This window comes from Natrix helvetica (genome assembly GCF_964273705.1).
Source record: "Natrix helvetica genome assembly, chromosome: 6".
Classification (NCBI taxonomy): Eukaryota; Metazoa; Chordata; class Lepidosauria; order Squamata; family Natricidae; genus Natrix; species Natrix helvetica.
In genome coordinates this window covers 56,978,083-56,999,160 of record NC_138553.1, presented here as the reverse complement: position 1 = coordinate 56,999,160, position 21,078 = coordinate 56,978,083, and the positions used below count along the sequence as shown (strand labels likewise).

Here is a 21,078-nt window from a genome sequence, read left to right as displayed (position 1 = left end):
GTTGGTCGGCTGCCGGCGTGGGTGTGGTCAGCAGCTGAGGTGGGACGCCCGGCGGGATGCCCGGAGGGATGCCCGGCCTGGGGTCTCTGCAGCCAGCGCGGGTATGGTCAGTGGTGGTGGCAGGACGTCCGGTCTGGGGTCTCTACAGCTGCCGCTCCCCACGCCGTGGTGTTATCCCGGTTGCTCCCCCCTGTCCTCCTTGCTTGTGAACATGATAAATTAGATCAGCAGGGAGCGGCTGAGGCAGCTGGCATGGATACTAAAGCCAACGGAAGATGGCTTCGGGAGCTGGCGTGGGCATGGCTGGAGTGGGAGGGTCCTTCATTGTGCCCCCCCTGGTATTACTGCCATTGCCTGAGCACTGTACTGTGCCATTTGGCCCCCCCCTCCTGTGATATTATGGACTGGGTCAACGGAGTGCGGCCCTGGCGATGGATGTGAGTGCGGCTGGCGTGGGCGGAGCTTAGGTGTTGGAGTCAGAGTTGGAGCAGCCGGCGATGCCGCTGCTGTCCTCATTGCCGCCATCACTGGCCGCTTTACCACCTCGCAAGCTAGCATCTGCTGCAATTTTGGACAGCTGTCTGTTACCCTTACATATTGTCCCCAACACCGACAATTTTTATGATGGACATAAGCTTCCTGCTGCCCCCTTGAACACTGCCGGCTGCCCCCCCGTGGACATGTCATCTCCTCATTCCATCTCCCCATGATGTCATCCCGTTTGGTTGATGCCACACTCTCCTCTATGCTATACTGTGACAGAACTCCCCCTTTCCCGGGGATGGCCTTCTGGCCTATCAAGACGCTTCCTTAATGACGGATCTTGGGATCCCGAGAGGTGGCATGCGAAGAAGAGACTTCTTAAGGGTTTTTTACAGGGGCTTTTAAACCAAATTTTAAGGGGTGGGAGGGGTGGGTTGATTCGGATGGCTCAGACAGGCTTGGGGGGGGAGTCTGCCAGGGCACAGGCCAGCGCTAACTAATGGGCGCGGGTTGGGAGGGCTAGGAAGAGTTGGGATTCTGGGGGAGACATTAAGCCATTCCATTGGGGGATTCACCATCTCTACTGTTTGTGGGAGAGGCAGATATGGTGGGGGCCGAGGGCCAAATGATGTTCGGAGGACGCGGGTTTGCTGTTTAAGAGCGATCGCGTGTTCCGACCCTCATCGCCCTTCTCACACCCCCGGGTGCCCGGGATTACAGGACCCTGGTCTCCGGCTGGTGTCGCTTAACGCCAGGTCTGTGGTACATAAGGCTCCCCTCATTTACGACCTCATACAAGAGGGTAGAGCGGACGTGGTGTGCATTACGGAGACCTGGTTGGGCCATGAGGGGGGTGTGCCCCTTAGCGAACTATGCCCACCAGGCTTCCGGGCGTTTCACCAGCCGAGAGCCCAGGGCAGGGGCGGGGGGGTAGCGGTGGTTATTAGGGAAACTCTCAGACCTCAGGAGGTCACTGTGCCTCAGATAGGCGGGTGTGAGTCCCTCTTTGTGAAGTGGGGCCTTGGAGCTCAGGTGGGCCTTTTTGTTACGTATCTGTCTCCCTGCTATGTTTCATCGGCCCTGCCGAAGCTGCTAGATGTGTTAGCTGGATTGGCGGTTGATTTCCCCAGGCTCATGGTCCTGGGGGATTTCAATCTGCCTTCCATTGGCGAGACATCCGAGTCAACTTGGGAGTTCATGGCTTCCATGAATTAACTCAGTTAATTCAAGACCCCACCCATAATGGGGGACACATGCTCGACCTGATTTTTGTCTCTGGGCAGTGGATGAATGATCTAGATTTAGGAGATATTTCTATTCAACCCTTGTCATGGTCTGATCATTTCCTCATCAGGCTTGACTTCTATACCCCTACCCCTCGCCGCAGGGAGGCGGAACCAACCAGATGGTTCCGCCCCAGGCACCTGATGGACCCCGAAAAGTTCCTGATGGAGCTTGGGACTTTTCCTGAATCCCTTGCTCACAACTCGACCGAAGCCCTAGTGGAAGCCTGGAATAGGGTGGCCGCTGGGGCCTTGGATCGTGTTGTGCCTTTGCGGCCTCTGACCCGGTGTCGATCCCAGGTGGCTCCCTGGTTTACCGAGGAGCTCCGGGAGATGAAACGCTGGAAAAGACGCCTAGAGAGTGGCTGGAGGGCCAGCCGGTCCGAATCTGATCGAACACTAGTAAGAATTCATATTAAATCCTACTTAGTGGCGATGGAAGCGGCAAAACGGCAACATTTTTCCGCTCTTATCGCGTCCGCAGATAACCGCCCAGCCGCCCTGTTCAGGGTGACCCGTTCCTTACTTAACCAAGGAACTGGGGAAGACCCCTTGCAGGGTAGGGCTGAAGAATTTGTTCAGTATCTGCAGGATAAAATCGCTCAGATACGGACAGGCTTGGACTCTGACTGGGTAGATTTGGGCGAGCCGACGGGGATGAATCTTGAGGAGACAATCTGGGATGAGTTTGACCCTGTGACTCCCGAGGGCATGGACAGGATTATGGGGAGACTCAGTGCTGCCACTTGTGTGCTGGACCCGTGTCCCTTGTGGTTAGTTTCGGCTTCCCGGGAGGTGACACGAGGCTGGCTCCAGGCGATTACCAACGCTTCATTGAGAGAGGGGTTCTTTCCCACCACCTTGAAGGAGGCGGTGGTGAGGCCCCTCCTTAAGAAGCCTTCCCTGGACCCAGCTTCTTTAGCCAACTACCGTCCGGTCTCCAACCTTTGCTTTGTAGCGAAGGTTGTCGAGAGTGTGGTAGCACGTCAGCTTCCCCAGTACCTGGATGAAGCTGTCTACCTGGATCCGTTTCAGTTGGGTTTCAGGCCCGGGTACAGCACGGAGACGGCATTGGTCACATTGGTCAATGATCTCTAGCGGGCCCAGGACAGGGGCTGCTCCTCTGTCCTGGTCCTAAGACCTCTCGGCGGCTTTCGATACCATCAACCCTGGTATCCTACTGCGATGACTCGGGGGGTTGGGAGTGGGGGGCACCGTTTTACGGTGGTTCTCCTCCTACCTATCGGATCAGTTGCAGTTTGTGTTGACTGGAGGGCAGAGATCGACCCCCAGGCGCGTCACTTGTGGGGTGCCCCAGGGGTCGGTTCTCTCACCCCTACTGTTCAACATATATATAAAACCGCTGGGCGAGATCATCCATGGTTTTGGGGTACGGTATCATCAATATGCTGATGATACCCAACTTTTCATCTCTACCCCAAACCACCCAAACGATGCCCTTGACATGATGTCCCGATGCCTGGAGGCTGTGCGGATCTGGATGGGGAGGAACAGGCTCAGGCTCAATCCCTCCAAGACTGAGCGGCTGTGGTTTCCGTCATCCCGATTTGTGCATCTTGTTCCGTCTTTGATGATAGGGGGAGAAATTTTAGCCCCCTCAGAGAAGGCTCGCAATCTGGGAGTCCTCCTGGATACGTGGCTTAGTTTAGAAGAACATCTGATGGCCGTGACCAGGGGGGCCTTTTACCAGGTTAGCCTGGTACGTCAGTTGCGCTCCTTCCTGGATCGGGATGCTCTGTGCACAGTCACTTATGCCCTCGTCCTTTCTCGCCTGGACTACTGCAATGCTCTCTACATAGGGCTGCCCTTGAAGAGCACCCGGAGGCTTCAGGTGGTCCAGAATGCGGCCGCATGGGTTATCATGGGGGTACCTAGGTGCTCCCATGTTACACCCCTTTTAGGCGGCCTGCACTGGTTACCGGTTGTCTTCCGGGTGCGATTCAAGGTACTAATTATGACTTTTAAAGCGCTCCATGGCTTAGGCCCAGGGTACCTGCGAGACCACCTAGTGCCACCAATAGCCTCCCACTGTCCAGTGCGATCCCACAGAGTTGGCCTCCTCAGGGTGCCGTCGGCCAGACAGTGTCAGCTGGTGACCCCCAGGGGGAGAGCCTTCTCTGTGGGAGCGCCTTCCCTCTGGAATGAGCTGCCCTTGGAGCTTCGCATAATCCCTGACCTCCGGTCCTTCCAACGTGCCCTTGGCTTTTCCAGCAAGACGGCCTGGCCTGTTAATTTTATTTAATTTTTCAAATGTGAGTGTTATATAAATTGGGTTTGTTTTTTGGACTGTTTCTAATTTCCTTTTAACTTTTGTACTGTGTGTTTTTTAATCCTGTATGCCGCCCTGAGTCCTTGGGAGAAGGGCGGCATATAAATCCAATAAATCCAAATCCAAATCCAAACATCACTTGCGTCTGGTCTTGCAGCAACTCTGAGAACATCATTTATTTGCAAAGCTGGAGAAGTGTCATTTCTGGCAGACTACCATCGAGTTCCTGGGGCACCGTATCTCCCCTGAAGGAATTGCGATGGAGCCAGGCAAGGTGGAGGCGTTATGTAGTTGGCAACCTCCTCGACGTATGAAGGATGTTCAGAGACTTCTCGGGTTTGCCAACTATTACCGGACCTTCATCCCCAGCTTTGCTTTCTTGACTGCGCCCCTCACTCGGCTCCTGCAAAAGAAAGTGCCGTTTCAGGTAGACGAGGACCCCCTTGTAGAGGTGCTCGTGCAGCACCTCATTTATTAACTGCTTGAAAGGCATCACTTTGAATTGGAAGCTCCCTATGGGGCAGTTGAATGCTGTTTTCCACTCATCTCCTTCCCTCATCCATACTCGGTAGTATGCTTCTCTGAGGTCTAGTTTGGTGAAGACTTTTCCTTGGCAGGTGAGATAGCATGTACATGAGGGGGCGGGGGTTATAGGTTGTGTATGCACATAGCATTGATTCCTCTAAAGTCCACACACAGTCTCATATTTCCATCCATTTTTTCTTTGAGGAGGACTGGCGCTGCAACCTGTGACTTGGCTGGCTCGATGAACCCCCGTGCTAGGTTTTTGTCTATGTATTTGTGCATTTCTTGCATTTCCCAGGGCATAATGGCATACAGTTTGGGCTTGGATAGTTTTGCCCTGGGGATGATTTCGATGGTGCAATCTGCCTCACGGTGGGGGGAAGAATGTCACACTCAGTCTCGCTGCATACTTCTGCAAGGTCCTGATATTCCCCTGGGATTTGTTTGGTCTCTGGGGTTTTGTCGGATGTGGCTGCCAGTTGTTCTGGTGAACTCTTTTGGGGGGTTCCCTGCTTGGGTGGTGTTTCTGCTTGCTGGTGTGGAAGGGTTTGGGGCCCCTTTTCTATCCTAAGTCATTTTGGGGGCTATTACGAATCAAATTACTTCCCAGTGATCCGCTAGCTCTAGTCTCACTGGTTTGGTCAGGTGGATGGCATAGGCTCCCCCCATTAGGGACCCGTTGACCTGTTCAAAGCGTTTTGGATGGTCCAGTGTTTTTGCTCTGATCCCCAGTTTCAGGACTATGGTCAGGTTGATCAAGCATTACCCAAGAGTTCTATGAACAATTATATAGAGAAAACCAAGACCATACAAAGGAAGGAATATTACAGTACTTTGAAAAGTCAGATCTGCCAAAGGTACCAGAGGAGATTAAGGACATGCTCAATGAGGACATTAAAACATCAGAGATAATCGAGGCCATACAAAGGTAAAAGAATAATAAAGCTGTAGGGCCGGATGGGTTGCCAGCGGAAATATATAAAGAATTCCAGGATATGCTTGTTCCAACATTGTTGGAAGTATATAACGCTGTGTTGAAAGAGGCGAAGACACCGTTATCATGGACGGAGGCTAACACTGTATTATTACCCAAGGCAGACACAGACCAGATGTTTATACAAAACTACAGACCAATATCACTGCTAAATGCAGATTACAAAATTTTTGCTTCAATAATAGCAGAATGGTTGAAAAAATTTCTTACATCATTCATCCATACAGATCAAAACGGATTCCTCCTCAGAAGACAAATTAAAAACAATATGAGAATTATGCTGAACATTCTTGAATATTATGAAGTGCACAATGAAAAACAGGTTGCACTAATCTTTCTCAATGCTCAAAAGGCATTTGATAATGTCAACTGGGAATTTCTGCACCAACAATTAGAATACATGGATTGTGGGGATAAATTTATTAACACGATCAGAGCAATTTATACAAATCAAAAAGCCAAAGTAATAATCAATGGTGAATTAACACAAAGTATTGTAATCCAGAAAGGTACAAGACAAGGTTGTCCCCTATCCCCCCTGCTGTTTATATTAACCCTAGAAGTATTAGCCAGGAATGTACGTAAAGAGGTACAGATAAAGGGACTAGAAATCAAAAAGGAGCAATTTAAGTTACAGGCCTTTGCAGACGATCTAGTGTTTGTGTTAGAAGATCCTATAAAGTCTGGTACGAAACTCATTGAGGAACTGACAGAGTATGGGAAAATAGCGGGTTTAAAGATAAATATGACAAAGACCAAAATGCTGACTAAAAATATGACATCAAATGCAAAAGAGGAGTTAACGAAGAAATTGGGTATCCAAATTGTCAAAAAAGTTAAATATCTTGGTATACAGTTATCTGCGAGGTGTGTGACCATCAAAGAAGATAATTATACTAATTTGATTAATAAAACTAAGAAAGATCTAGAAAGGTGGAAAAACCTACAACTGTCCCTGATGGGTAGGATCGCAGTTATAAAAATGAATATATTACCAAAATTTCTTTTCCTATTCCAGAATATTCCCATTAAATTAGAAAAAGGTGTCTTCAAGGATTTGAATCAACTGGTTTTGAAATTTATTTGGCAGGGAAGAAAACCAAGAATAAAACTTAAGGCTATGCAAGACACTAAGGAAAAAGGATTTGGCGTACCAGATTGGGAACTCTATTATACTGCGGCCATACTGACATGGCTAAGGGAATGGATAATGCTGAGAAAGAAAAGATTACTCAAATTGGAAGGCTATGACCTCCAAGCAGGTCATGGCCTTCCAATTTGAGTAATCTTTACTCAAAGCAGGCTGGCATGTCTTCCTCTGGTATGAAAAAGGATCTGCACACAAATATTTTAGTAGACATTACATCAGACAATCTCTGTTACTAATATGGAACAAAATTAAACATAACCACTATACCAAAATACCTATTTGGCTATCTACGATGGAAGCATATATACACCCAAATTTAATCAATATCGAAAATATAGTCACATATAAAGAGTTATTGAACAGACAGGGGGAGCTCAAAACTAGATCAGAATTGACATCGCTAGGAGTACAAGTAGAATGGTGGTCTTATTTACAGATACAATCAAGGTATGCACAGGATAGGAAGAACGAAGGTATTGCCAAAGACTACACAATATTAGATAAACTTTTGATACGGACAGAAAACAGACTGATCAAAGTGCTGTATAGATTCTTGTTGGAATATAAGCTAGAGGAGGAACATGTCAAAGAAACCATGGTCGCCTGGGCGAAAAATTTGGGTTACAATGTGGAATTGGCTAAGTGGGAAAAACTTTGGATACTAAATCAGAAACTAACATTGGCTACGGCGTATAAAGAAAATCTTTATAAGATGTTCTACATATGGCATCTCCGCCCAGCACGGCTTTCCAAAATGTTCAAAAATCTGGCCCCAAACTGTTGGAAGTGTAAAAAAACACTTTCTATCATATGTGGTGGACGTGGAATGAGGCAAAAAAATATTGGAAAATGATTCAATCATGGCTAGAACAAATGGTGGGAAAACAAATTATGTTTAAACAGAAATTTTTCTCCTAGGCATAATACCGGAGGGGTTTAAGAAAGATCCACTTTATCTAATTATACATATACTAACTACAGCGCGCATAATCTATGCACAGTATTGGAAAAAAGAAAATACACCATCAGAGCTAGATATAATCAGAAAAGTGTTGGCCTGTGCAGAAGCAGATAGTCTCACTCTTGAACTTAAAAATAAAGGGGAATCAGAATATTTTGAAGTATGGAATAGATTTTATGATTGGTATAAGACAAGTTGACAAGACTGGAACAAATGTATATATTGCGATTGGACAGAAGGATAGACAATGTATTTAGTAGTTTAATTGTCAATGGTTGAAACTAGCTGTATATAATGTGAATGTACGGTCACTCCGACTCCGCGGCATTGCATTGTTTTAAATGTAAAAATAATAAAAATATATATTTTTAAAAAAGCATCTAGTGCAGCCTGAATGTATTAGTGTTTGAAAAGTCCCCTGGCTTCCTGTTTTTGGGGTTGTAAGGCATATTGGAAAACTGAAATGGTGAACTGGTCCTCTCATCATTGGGTCGTTTTCGCCCTCATCGTCGCTGTCATAGGATTCTGGTGACTGGTCGTTGTTGCTTGGTGTCCCCCCCTTCACGTCTGCCCTGGGTGGGGAATGACCTCTGCAGCCTGGAGGGGCTTCCAGGATTCATTGGTGGCTCTTTTAGGGCCCCTTTCCAGTCATTCCATGGGTGGTGGCTCTGGCCTTGGCATTGGGGTTGGGGTCATGCGCACGGAGGATGGCCCAGTCAAATATCTTGTATTTGGTTCTCATTGTATGTATTTCTATTTTCCCCAGTTTCTCCATATTCTGTTTTTTTAGTAAAGCATACAGAACTAGACACATGGTCTGTTTTACTGGAGGACAGGTGGGTTTAGCTGTATGTTGAGCTGTACACAGACTAAGGTGTAATGAGAACAGAGCAACCTTTTTGCCACCCTTGTTATTTCTATTGCTGTGCTTCTTACTGGGTTGATCGTTAATGTTCTGTTCATTAAAAATGATGTTTAAAATTCATAATTTTAATTAGCTTATTGACTGTGGGTATTTGTATAATGAGTATTTTAATTTCCATTTGTTAATTGTCTGGAATCTGTGGCAGACTTGGTGGGGTAGAAACAGAAGTAAAAAGGACATGTCATTAAGCATGGCATTATATCCCATTTGTTAACATGCAGTCACCAGATCTGGTTTGGATGAAATAGGAAATCATAATTACCCACTGTGTGAATGAGCATCAAGACTTAAACTCATATATTCTCTATTCATTCTTTGATGTGCTTCAATGGAAAAACATAAATATTTGCTTTTAAATGAACTATTGTCACTGTCGCAGCAAAACAGCAGGAATGTTGGCTTTTGGGTTTTGTGCAGTTATTTATTAATTAAAGCAGGGGTGTCAAACTCAATTTCATTGAGGGCCACATCAGGATTGTGTTTAACCTCATGGCCAAGCATGGCCAGCTTGATGTCACTCATGTCGGGGGTGCCTATGGAGACCTGAGCGCTCTGCCAGTGAAAATGGGCTCCCAATCTACATTTTTGGCTGGGATGGCCTCCTGCAACCCTCTACCAGCAAAAACAGAGCTCATGTGGCTCTCCCGAGCTCCAATTTCACTGGCGGAGACACTGTGGGCTGGTCCTTTACTGTTTCCAGGGTGGCCCCATGGGCCAGATTTAAGCACTCTGTGGGCCGATCTGGCTGACGGGCCTTGAGTTCGATACCCCTAAAAGAGTTTTATATAATAAGTAGGAATTAAGCTGACTGTTAGGGGTTGAAAAAACTGGTTTAACCATGCATACAATACAAGAAAAGCTGTTTCTCTTGTCTTTCAGCATATCCAGAATGGGTGGAACATATTAATGATACCGAAAGAGATATTGGCAGTGAATTCCATTGGCCATGTATAGCTGCAGGCAAGCCTATTCCGACAGTCCGGTGGCTGAGAAATGGATTACCGGTAGGCTTAACTTATTTATAAATTACAAAATACTATCTTTAATGGTTAAAAAGCAAGAATAAATTGATACAGTTCTTTTGTTAAATAATGTCCAAGTGAAATAAGTTTCCAAAAACGAACATTTTCAGCATAAATGTTGTTTTAGAAACACATGTGTTTCTATTTAATTTATTTTTGAAACCATCTTATTTTTGTGTGAAAATGTTTACAAGAATTTGTAAAACTCTTTATTATGGCTTTCTATGGCCAAACTATGGGGAATGTAGTTATTAAAGTGAAGACCAGGGTGAATTCTGCTTGTTTTTCCTAATTCCATTCATCCTGGGCAGAAGCTTACACAAAAATGAAAACATATGCATACTTGATTTTGTTTAACAAACTTATTATTTTGCAAATTATGTAATTGGAAAGGGAGGGAATAAAGTTCTCTTCCCACGTGCAAAAATTGCTTCTGCGCATGTGTAGAAGCAAAAAACAAGATGGCAGCACCAATGGCACAGCCGATAGAACTGGTTCAGAGGCATGGGCAGCCGAGTTACTACCTACTCGGCTGAACCAGTCCGAACTGGTAGGAACCCACCTCTGGCCTGTGCCTAATTGTTCCTCCAGTTCCTCTAACTCCATTTCACCTAACTGGATAATGTGACTGTAGTGTTATGAAAACTATCAGATTTGCCTTGCTTAGTTTGGGGGGCCTCACAGGCATCCTGCCATAAAAAGAAGGGGAGGAGGATGAAAGGGGGGGATGAATGAGGGAAGGATGAAAGGGCAATAAAGCTTTGAATGTGATAGAAAATCAGGATGGGGAATGACAGATGAGAAGGACCAGAGCAGCCAGATCTTGTTTGTACCAGCATCCCATGGCCAGGCACCCTGAGAAATATGTGGATTACTCCACAAACACCACAGAGTTCTCAAAACATCTTGGCAGGCTTCAGTTGGCTGGAAACAGACTGGTCATGGTGGGAGGAGTGGGGTGGGAAAGGAAATATGCCTTAATTTTGTATCTAGTGAGAGTGGTACTTTCAAAGCTGGCTTGACTTTATTGCAACTCTTAGTAAAAGAACACTTTGCTTTAACCAAATGTGCATTCATCATGTGGTTTCACATTATCATACACTGAGTTAGCTGTATGGGCATCAGATACTGTATAACATATAAACCATTTGTTAATTTGGCAGTAACCCTATTACCTTCCTTTTCAATGATACAGTTATCTCCCCTAAAGGTTACTACCTAGCCAATATTAACTAGACCCCTTACTGATAATAAATTAAATTTCAGTTTAGGTACATACAACATGGATAAATGCTCATTTACAAATGACACCTTCCATCAGATTCACACAGTCTTTTTGTTCTGTGAGGTACAAATCAAATCCCTGGGGCTGATCTTGTAGAGCCAAATAAGCTGTGCTCACTAAAACTTTCCTTAAGGTCTTCCAGGCTTGGGTATGTTCCCCTGTCCACTCCCAAGCCATATCCTTTTGGCTCAGTTGGTACAATGGTTTGGCTATTACAGAACAGAGGGGGATCCAAAGTCTGGCATATCCTGTAATACCCAAGAAGGACCTAAGTTGTTTCACATTGGTTGGCATTGGCAGGGCCATCAGTGCTTGGAGTCTACTTTCATGTAAGCATCGAGTTCCTTTGTCCAGCACATAACTTATATAGTTTACAGTTTGCTTAGTCCATTGGATTTTCTTTTGGGACACTGTGTATCCCTTTTTAGCCAGATGACTCAGTAACCAATTGATTTCTCTTCCAACTGTTGTTCATTATCGGCTGTAAAAGTGTTATGGGTGGGGCATCAAAGTCTTTTAAATCCACAGAAAGAGCAGCAGCAAAGGCTGTACCGCTGTTTTTATATCCCTGCGGTAATCTAGTCCATGTCAGCTGATTAGCAGCGTCTATTATCTAGATTGGACCATTCAAAGGCAAAGTAATCTTGGCACTCTATGACCAAGGGGATACAGACAAAGGCATCTTTTAGGTCTATTATGGTGTACCACACTTGGCAATGTGATAGAGTGGTCAAAAGGGTGTAAGGATTGGACACTACAGGACATAAAGCCTAATCCTGTAGTTGGTCTCCTTAAAATCCTGGACTGCCCTCCAAGTCCCGTCTAGTTTTGGGACTGGAAAAATTGGCATAGACCACGGGGACTGAATCTCCCTAAGAATGCCAAAGTTCAAAAAGATTTGAATATTTTCTTTTATGCCAATGCAAGTCTCCCTTTTTATTGGATACTGTTTTATTGAAATGGGGGCTGAATCATTTTTCAATTGTGCTAAATGGGGGATAGCAAATTTAGCATATCCAGGCGTTCCCTGGTACAACACAGGGTTAAGGTGACTTAATGTCCTTCAGACTCAAGAAACACAAATATGCTTGATCGGGGGGGGGGGGGGGATTTAGCTGTACTCCCTCAGGAGAGCACTTAAGAGTAGCTCCAGGTTTTCCTAATAGATCCTTTCCTAACAAGTTAACAGGGCCTTGAGGCAGAATGAGAATCAGTAATCTATACTGAGACAATGGCAGAACACATAAAACTAATCAGAGCCGTGCTCAAGAAGCTTTGAGCAACCAAACTATATGCCAAGCTGTCCAAATGCTAATTCCACCAAAGTAAAATCGACTATCTAGGCTACGGCATCTCCCACAAGGGGCTAGAGATGACCCTAAAAAGGTGCAGGCAGTGCTAAAGTGGGCTCTTCCCCACACTAGCAACTACAAAGATTCATGGGATTTGTGAACTTTTACCGCCACTTAATTCCCTCATTTGCCCAGATAGACCTCCCCTTCACCAACCTGCTAAAGACAGAAAGGAAGGGGAAACCCAAACCCAGCCAACTGCTTAAATTGACAATGGAATGCCAGGCAACATTCAAAAACTGTAAGTGCTTGTTTGTAATGGAGCCAGTGCTGAAACACCCAGACTCCAATGCCCCCTTTGTCATTCAGGCTGATTCCAGTGATGTTGCAATAGGCACAGTGCTTTTACAGGAAAACGAGCAAGGGGTCCTGCAGCCCTGCGCCTAAACTTCTAAAAAGCTAAATGAGACAGAGCAGAGATGGGCAGTTTGTGCCCCAGTTCACTACTGGGCACAAGCCAAAATAAAAACTGAACTAGCTGATGATTTAAAAGGCAGCTTTGGAGGAGGATGATTGGTTCCAAATGCACAAGGGGGAATGTACAATGCAAGATGGTGTAGCTTGGTGTAGCTAAACTATATGTCTCACAAAGCCAACAATTAATGGTTTTACAAAAAGCCATAATTCAACAGGGACCGGGGACACTTTGGCTTTGTAAAATCCCTACACCTAATCAAGCGGCAATTTTGGTGGCCATCACCGAAAAATGACATAGAGAGCTTTGTGTCTAGCTGCCCCATTTGTGCTTCTGCCAAGAGGCGACAAGGGAAATTACCTGGGCTTCTCCAGCCAATAGCAGAGCCCAAAGTCCCATGGAAAGAGTTATCAATGGATTTTATTGTAGAACTGTCTGAACGTTCAGGGAATACAGTGATCTGGATGATAAACAATCTGTTCTCCAAGCAAGTGAACTTTATACCTGTCAAAAAAATCCCTTCAGCACATGCTTTGACTAAACTATTTGTGCAGCACATCTATTGGCTGCATGGTGCTCCAGAAACAATAATCTCAGATTGCGGAGTCCAATTTACTTGGTGGCTTTGGCAGGAGTTCCGAAAATGTTTGTGGACCACTCAGGGGCTCAGATTCTTGCATCATCTGGTTACTAACATGAGTTGCGAAAGGCCATAGGACAAGACTTGGTATCTATCCCTGAACTGCCTCAGGTCACCCCATTGACTGCATTGCTGAAAGATTGGCTTGCCCCATGACAGAACACCTGACCAGTGGTGAGAAAAGCTTTGGATGAAGCTACAGAAACATACAAAAAACAGGCTGATAAAAAGTGCATCAAGGCAAAGGATTTTTAGGTGGGAGACAGGGTCTATCTCTCTACCAAATTCCTACAATCTACAACAGTCAAAAAAATTGGGGCTGAAATATGGGGACCTTTCCCCATTAAGAGGATTATTAACCCAGTAATTGTAGAACTTGAGGTGCCAAAAATGTTCAGATGTGCAAACCTGTATTTCATTGTAGACTACTGAAATCAGATATCACATCTTCTCTGTGTCACGAATCGCAACCACCTCCCAACCCCATTATGATCAAGGGAGAGCAGCACTTTGAAGTCAAAGACATTTTGGACTCTTGCATACATCAGGAAAAACTCAGTATTTGGTAGTCTGGAAAGACTTCCTCCCCTCAGAAACTGAATGGGTTGACTCCCAACATATTAAAGCCTCCAGATTGCTTTAAAAAATCCATAATCATTATCCAAATAAGTTGGACTGTCTACTAATTGGGAAGTTTTGTGTATCTCTCCCTCCCCCCCCTTTCTCTCTCTCTCTTTTTTTTTTTTTTGCAGGACTAATGTCTCTGTCAAAGGGGGGCAGAATATCAAATCTGCCTGGCTCGGCTGGGAGGGGGGCTCACAGGAATCCTGACATACAAAGAAGAAGGGGGGTAGGATGAAAGGGGGAAGAAGGGGGGAAAGATGAAAGACGGATGGATGAAAGGGCAATAAAGCTTTGTGTGTACCTGATAAGAAATCGTGAGGGGGGGAATGACAAATAACAAGAATCAGAGCAGTCGGATCTTGTTTGTACTAGCATCTTATGGTCTGGCACCCTGAGAAAAATGTATATTACTCTTCAAACATCCCAGAATTCTCAAAACATCTTGATGAGCTCTGGTTGGCTGGAAACGGATTGGAAATGGACTATATCTTATTTTTGTATCTAGCAAGTGAGGTACTGTCAGAGCTGGCTTGACTTTATTGCAGCCACCACTCTTAGTAAAGGAACCCTTTGCTTTAACCAAATGGAGTTGAAGGTTTTTCGTTCCTAATGTATCAGATTGGGGCAAATCTGACAAAAGCTGTTATCCAAATGAAACCAAACTAAAAAAAATCTATGTTTGCCTTTAAAAAGTAAGGTAGGGTAAGATGTAAGGAGAAGAAAAAAAATTACAACCTTATTCTGAAGCAGCAATCATTATCTTGAAGTTTATCATTATCTATTTTTGCTATGTGTTTTACTCACAGTATTGGAAAGGAGAATTGAGATTTTCTAGCCTGAAGCTTGAAGATTCAGGCATGTATCAATGCGTAGCAGAAAATATACATGGAATGATTTATTCAAATGCTGAATTAAAAGTTATTGGTAAGTGTATTACACTACATTATTATAAAACATTTTAGGTAGAAAATACAATAGCAACATTCAGCTGAGCTCTGGTCATGTCACCACATATCAGTTGCTCATTAATCAGCCTGCATTTACAGCTGTTTGCATGTTTCTAGAGTCACATAACCACATTTTATCTTTTTGAAGAATTTGAATATTTTTTCCATGGTGGCTTTACATTTTGATATAAATATGTGATAGTTTATTGCATTTTATGCTGTGGTACTGAGGCAGCAGGTAGATAACCCCCTTACCTGAAGGGTATAGGAGCCCCCAGACTCCTTGATAAAAGCATTAATTAAGTCTGCATATTAAAAGGACTTCTGTAGCTTGCATAGGAAGTATTACAAATCTTATTGGAACATAAATTGCAATATGCTTCACAGTTGGACATAGGAGGAAACTGTAAGATATGAAACTGCCATTTAGCGTTTTAATAAACTTTAGTATGGAGAGATTGCTAATGCTAACATTTCACTTCTCTTTCTGTAATCAACAGTTTTACTTCTCTTTCTGTAATATTCCAAAGAAGTACATTTGTAACATCTTACTGAAAACGCTGTAATCATGATGAATCCGATATGTAACCTCCCCTCGCACCTCCTTTTCCTTGGAAGAACACGCCTGTGTAAACCCCCTAAACTTAGGGGGGTATTAAAGCCCTGTCCTGGCCTAGCCAGGGCAGTTCAGACTTTGCTGTGTTAACGCTCTGAACTCTGATGCATCATTAAAACCTGTTTTCTCTTGCACCTTGTGGTCTCACGTCCCAATCTCTGGCTGACTGAGGTTTCCTGCCCCAGTCTGCCGCAACATTTCTGTTCCATTGAAAACAAATTGATTCCTCATTAGCCTTATACAAACTCCATGTTTGATCTGAAGATTCTATTACCTATTTAGAGATTTATGGAAAGTGGAAAAAGATTCTTCTTGTACAGTGGAACTCTATTTTCCTAATTTGTAGTATTTTAAATTGTTATTGTGTTATCTAATTATTGTAAAATTCTTTGGAAATATTTTCAGAATTAGAATGAAACTTGTAGAAACTGTAGTGGCATATATTAAGATAAAGACAGACAGACAGAGACAGACATAATTTTTTCTCTCTTTTGGTTCTGTTGAGTTATAGTAATGATGGAAAACTTCTGTCAACCAATAGTATTTTAAGCATTGATGTTTATTTTAGTCTGCTATATCAAATATAACTTGTTTCTTTTGAATCTTTCAACATATAGAGGAAATTGTTTCTTATTTTCTGGACTGAGTTAAATATGATATCTCAAATAGAATTAATGCATAAAATCATTTATTTACTTAAATTCTCTATTTTTGAGAATAGATGCAACCTTAACATCTCACAAATTCAACATTATGGTTCAACTTTGTTTTATTCTGCAAAATCTCTCTAGGTTTTCAGTATAATTGACTATTATATGCTATTGTCAGAACATAGGAGCATACTGGTAGTGGTACCCTGTTTCCCTAAAAATAAGACCTCCCTGGATAATAAGCCCAATTGGGCTGTTAAGCACATGCACTCTCCCCCGAAAATAAGCCCTCCCTGAAAATATTGCAACACAGTAGTAGCCATGAGATGACCACCTCCTGCACTTCAAAAATAATAAGACCTCCCGAAAAATAAGGCCAAGTGCTTATTTCGGGGGTCAAAAGAAAATAAGACCCTGTCTTACTTTCGAGGAAACACGGTAGCATTGTACTGTAAAGTTCTGTATACATGTCTAATAATTATGTTTTTCTTCACAGTGTTACCTCCAACCTTTGAATTCTACCCAATGAAGAAAGAAGTTTTGGCTGCAAAAGGAGGGCAGGCTATAATTGAGTGCAAGCCTAGAGCAGCTCCTAAACCAAAAATTACCTGGAGTAGAGGGACAGAAATTCTTAAAAACTCAACTAGGTTAGTATTATTGCTGAGTATAGTAAATAATCTACAAAGCATTATTTCAGAGTTCAGTCTCAAATTTTAAAAAACCCTGTGCTTCTGCATGGTTTGGCCTGAATATAAGTGTGCCACAGAAATGGGAAATTTTATTAATACTACAGAACAAATCTTTAGGTTAGTTGGTCATATTGGCCTTCTTCATGGTTAAGGTTTGTGGGGAAACATTGTTAAACATTGTTAAAGGAAAGCAGGACCATGCTTTTTTTTTTCTTCCCTTCAAATTCTGCAGTTCCATCATTATAGCTAGTTTATTCATTTGAGCTTTGTTCATTGCACAAAGATAGGCAGAGTGACAAGAAATGAATGAACCCAACCCTATATGCCTATATGCTTGTCATTCAAGACAGTGGTTGCTTTTCAAAGAATCTAAAAAAGTGTACAACTATTTTAAGGGGTCTACTCCTTATGGACAATACAATCTTTAAAGTAGCTGCATTTTTTTCACACATCACACTGTGTTTATCTGTGTATTGGGATTAAAACAAAGCAAACCCTTCTGTGTCCTTCTGGTGCCATCTGCTTCCTAGAAAGTGTTTTTTTTCCTCCAGTCGTTCAGCATAAGCTAGATGGTTGCCTATATAAAAAGATGTTCCTCCCAACTTTTTGCCACCATTGAACTGCTGTGTAATATTGGAAAATGTGTTTGTTCTACTTGAGCAATTGAGTAACTCTCCCTCTTTCCTGGAGTTAAGCAGCACAAAGTGAACAAATGGCAATGATTATTATAGATATGAAAATACTTTGTGTAATTGGCAGGAGAGAAAAAATGTGTAATGCCATACTTCCATTTCCATCCACATTTTCTTATTATTCTATTGTTGATTCTCAAGTTTCTTAACAATTTCTTTTTCTTTCTTTTTTTAATTTTTATTTTTTTTTAAATACAAATAATACAAACATAATAAACACAAAAAAAGAAAGAAAAAGGGAAAAAAGCAAATATTATAGTGCCCCCTCCCCACCGGGGACCTTCTCCCCCCCCCATATTTTATCATCTATAACAACTAAAAGTTATACAATGTATTCCAATTGTGCCCATATACCCTCCAAAACAACATATATCAGTGTTGCCTTCCACCAACACTGATTTTATAAAATCCTTTCATTATAATTATTTAGTTTAATCATCCCTTTTTTAAATTTAATTTCTGTTGTTAATTTATCATTTGTTGCCATACTCCATTATACCACTCATTTCTCTGAATATCCCAATTTCATCCCCAATATTTAGCCATCACTAATCTAGCTGCCATTATCAAATTTACAATCAATTCCTTTTTTTTTCATTTATATCCCATTTTTCCACCAGCAACATTAATGCAATCCTTGGTGACATATCTAAATTTACATTCAACAGTGCTCTAATTTCTCTCAACACCATGTCCCATATTTTTTGTGCACAATCACAATCTCACCAAATATATTTATATGTTCCAATCTTTCTTGCACCTCCAACAAATATTTGTATGTTAACTGTCTATCTTTCTCCTGAATCTTTCTTCCACATTTATCCATTTCTCTAATTGTATTAAATTCAACCAATTTAATTTAATATCTGCTAAAACTTTCTTTATTTGTATTATATTCTTTATCTTGTTCTTCCAGTCTTCCCATTTATATATCTGATTTTCTTTTGGTTTACTAATGCATTCTTTCAATTCAATTCAATCCAATCTTAGGGAACTTCTCTCCATTTCCACCACCGGTATTAAATGAGAAATTCCTGGCATTAGCCGGTATCTCCATTTATTCCATAATTCCATCAATTTTTTTAAAAAGGGATTTTGAATCCTCCTATTTTTAAAATATTCTTTTTAAACCAATGTGTTTCTATAGGATCACCTATTTCCCTTAACTCTTTAAACTCTATATCCCCCCATATTAAATCTCTAGTTATTACTATAGTATCTGTAAGGTGACCAACTTTTTTACAATGAAAAGGAGGACAAATAAATTGGAAAAAATATATCGTAAATAAAAGAAATATTTTATTCATTGCAACAATAATACACTAAAATATGATATATGCATAATAAAAACATTTCAACATTTTATATTGTAATTATGCTTACATACCTGTTAATTATTATTTAAATGAGTACTTTTCCATTGAATTAATATTTTTTGTCAATGTATCATCTTCTAACAATATATTGGAAATATCTGAACAAGAAATATCCTTCATATTGAATTTTACGGCAAGTGCTGCAGCTAGAGTATCAACATTCAATCTCGATTTCTCACTTGTCGAAAAATCATTGGCAATTGAAAAAAACTCTTTCAACTGCTGCATTAGTTCCAGGGCAGCACAACGTAAATTGAACAAGTATAACTAAATGTTCACATGGAATATGTTCATTTTTGAAATGGCTGAAAATATCCACCCATCTTTTATCAATTTCAACATGTTGATTTTCCCATTGTATTAATTTTTCAGAATTTAAATATACATTCAGTCTTCTAATTTCTTCAAAGAGACAATTGTCGTCTATTTTAATGTCTAGCATTTCTTTAGATAAAAATTCAACACAAGATTCAATATCTGTTCAATATACTTGCGATGAAGTAAAAAAAACACCATTAAAAACTGTTTAATAAAATACGTCACATAACGCGCAACAGATTAGCCTTCAAATATCAAAAAGGAGGACATGTAGGAGGACACTTTTCAAGGGAGGACAGAACTTACAAAAGAAGGACTGTCCTCCCTAAAGGAGGACGGTTGGTCACCTTAGTATCTGGGACCACCTTTAATTGATTAGCTACCCAATAATTTCTAATATTTTGAAGACCGAGCCTACCCTTTTTTAATGGTTTGTACCATAATGCTTTACTTGCTCTCTTACCTCCATTGCAATACACCTCCAGCAGCCTCTGTGTTTGCTTTAATTCTTGATCTGGGAATTGAATTGGGATCATCCAAAACAAAAAATAATTTTTAGGTAAAACTTTCATTTTTATTATTGCAATTCTTCCAAACCATGATAATTTTATTTTCTCATATTTATCTATTTTATCTTTTATATCTTTCTTTAACATTTCATAATTTTTTTTAACTCTTGAATATTTTTTGGGATGTCAATAAGATAAAGGTAAAGGTTTCTCTCGCACATATGTGCTAGTTGTTCCTGACTCTAGGGGGCAGTGTTCATCTTCGTTTCAAAGCCAGACCGAAGATATCTCTGTGGTCATGTGGCCGGCATGAATAAATGCCAAAGGCGCACAGAACACTGTTACCTTCCCACCAAAGGTAGTTCCTATTTTTTCTACTTGCATTTTTACATGCTTTCGAACTGATAGGTTGGCAGAAACTTGGACAAATAACAAGAGCTCACTCCCTTACGTGGCACTGGTGATTTGAATCACCGAATTGCCAACCTTTCTGATCGACAACCTTAGCCTCTGAGCCACCATGTCCCCTGGGATGTCAATACCTAAATATTTAATACTATCTACTATTTTTAATTTATATTTCCATTTCAATACCTCCACTTCTTCTTTACTATGGTTATATAACATCACTTCTGATTTTTCCCAGTTTATTTGTAATCCATTATGTTTCCCAAATTCATTCAGGTGTAAACATATCCCCTCTATAGTAACTATGGGATTTTGAAATGTTAATAATGTATCACCTGCAAATAAATTTATTTTAGTTTTCTTCTGTACACCAATTCCTTCAATCATTGAATCTTCCCTAATTGCATTTGCCAAAACCTCCATCAATAATGGGGATAGAGGGCAACCCTGTCTCGTTCCCCGGCTTAAGATTATTGTCTCTGTAATACCATCATTTATGGCTATACTCGCTTTATTCTCTGAATGTAGTTGATTTATCACTTGTCTAAATTTCCCCCCAAAACCTAACTTCTCTATTAATATCTTCAATGTAGACCATTCCACACAATCAGAGGCCTTAAATACATGTAATGCTAATACACCTGCTTTTAATTTTTGATTCTTTATGTAATAACCTATGTTTAATACCCTTCTTACTATATCTGACATTTGTTGGCCTCTTATAAATCCACACTGGTCATTTTTAATATAATCTCTATAAATATATTCAATCTATTGGCCAATATTGCTGTAAAAATCTTAGCATCCTGATTAGTAAGTGATATTGGTCTATATGATCCTGGGTTTGTATGATCTTTACCTGGTTTCGCTACCAGCATTATCAACAATTGCTTCCAGGAACATGGAATATTTTCCCCTTTCATT

At 41.7% G+C, this 21,078-nt stretch overlaps 1 protein-coding gene across 3 annotated transcripts in view; it reads left to right on the top strand.

Moving 5' to 3' along the window:
• CNTN1 (contactin 1) overlaps positions 1-21,078 on the top strand; it is a 410,973-nt gene that overhangs the window by 267,193 nt on the left and 122,702 nt on the right. For all 3 annotated transcript variants that reach the window (XM_081957448.1, XM_081957447.1, XM_081957446.1), the window contains exons 11-13: positions 9,491-9,615; positions 14,756-14,873; positions 16,659-16,809. In XM_081957448.1, the coding sequence (XP_081813574.1) occupies positions 9,491-9,615; positions 14,756-14,873; positions 16,659-16,809 (394 nt within the window). The remainder of the gene's footprint in view (positions 1-9,490; positions 9,616-14,755; positions 14,874-16,658; positions 16,810-21,078) is intronic.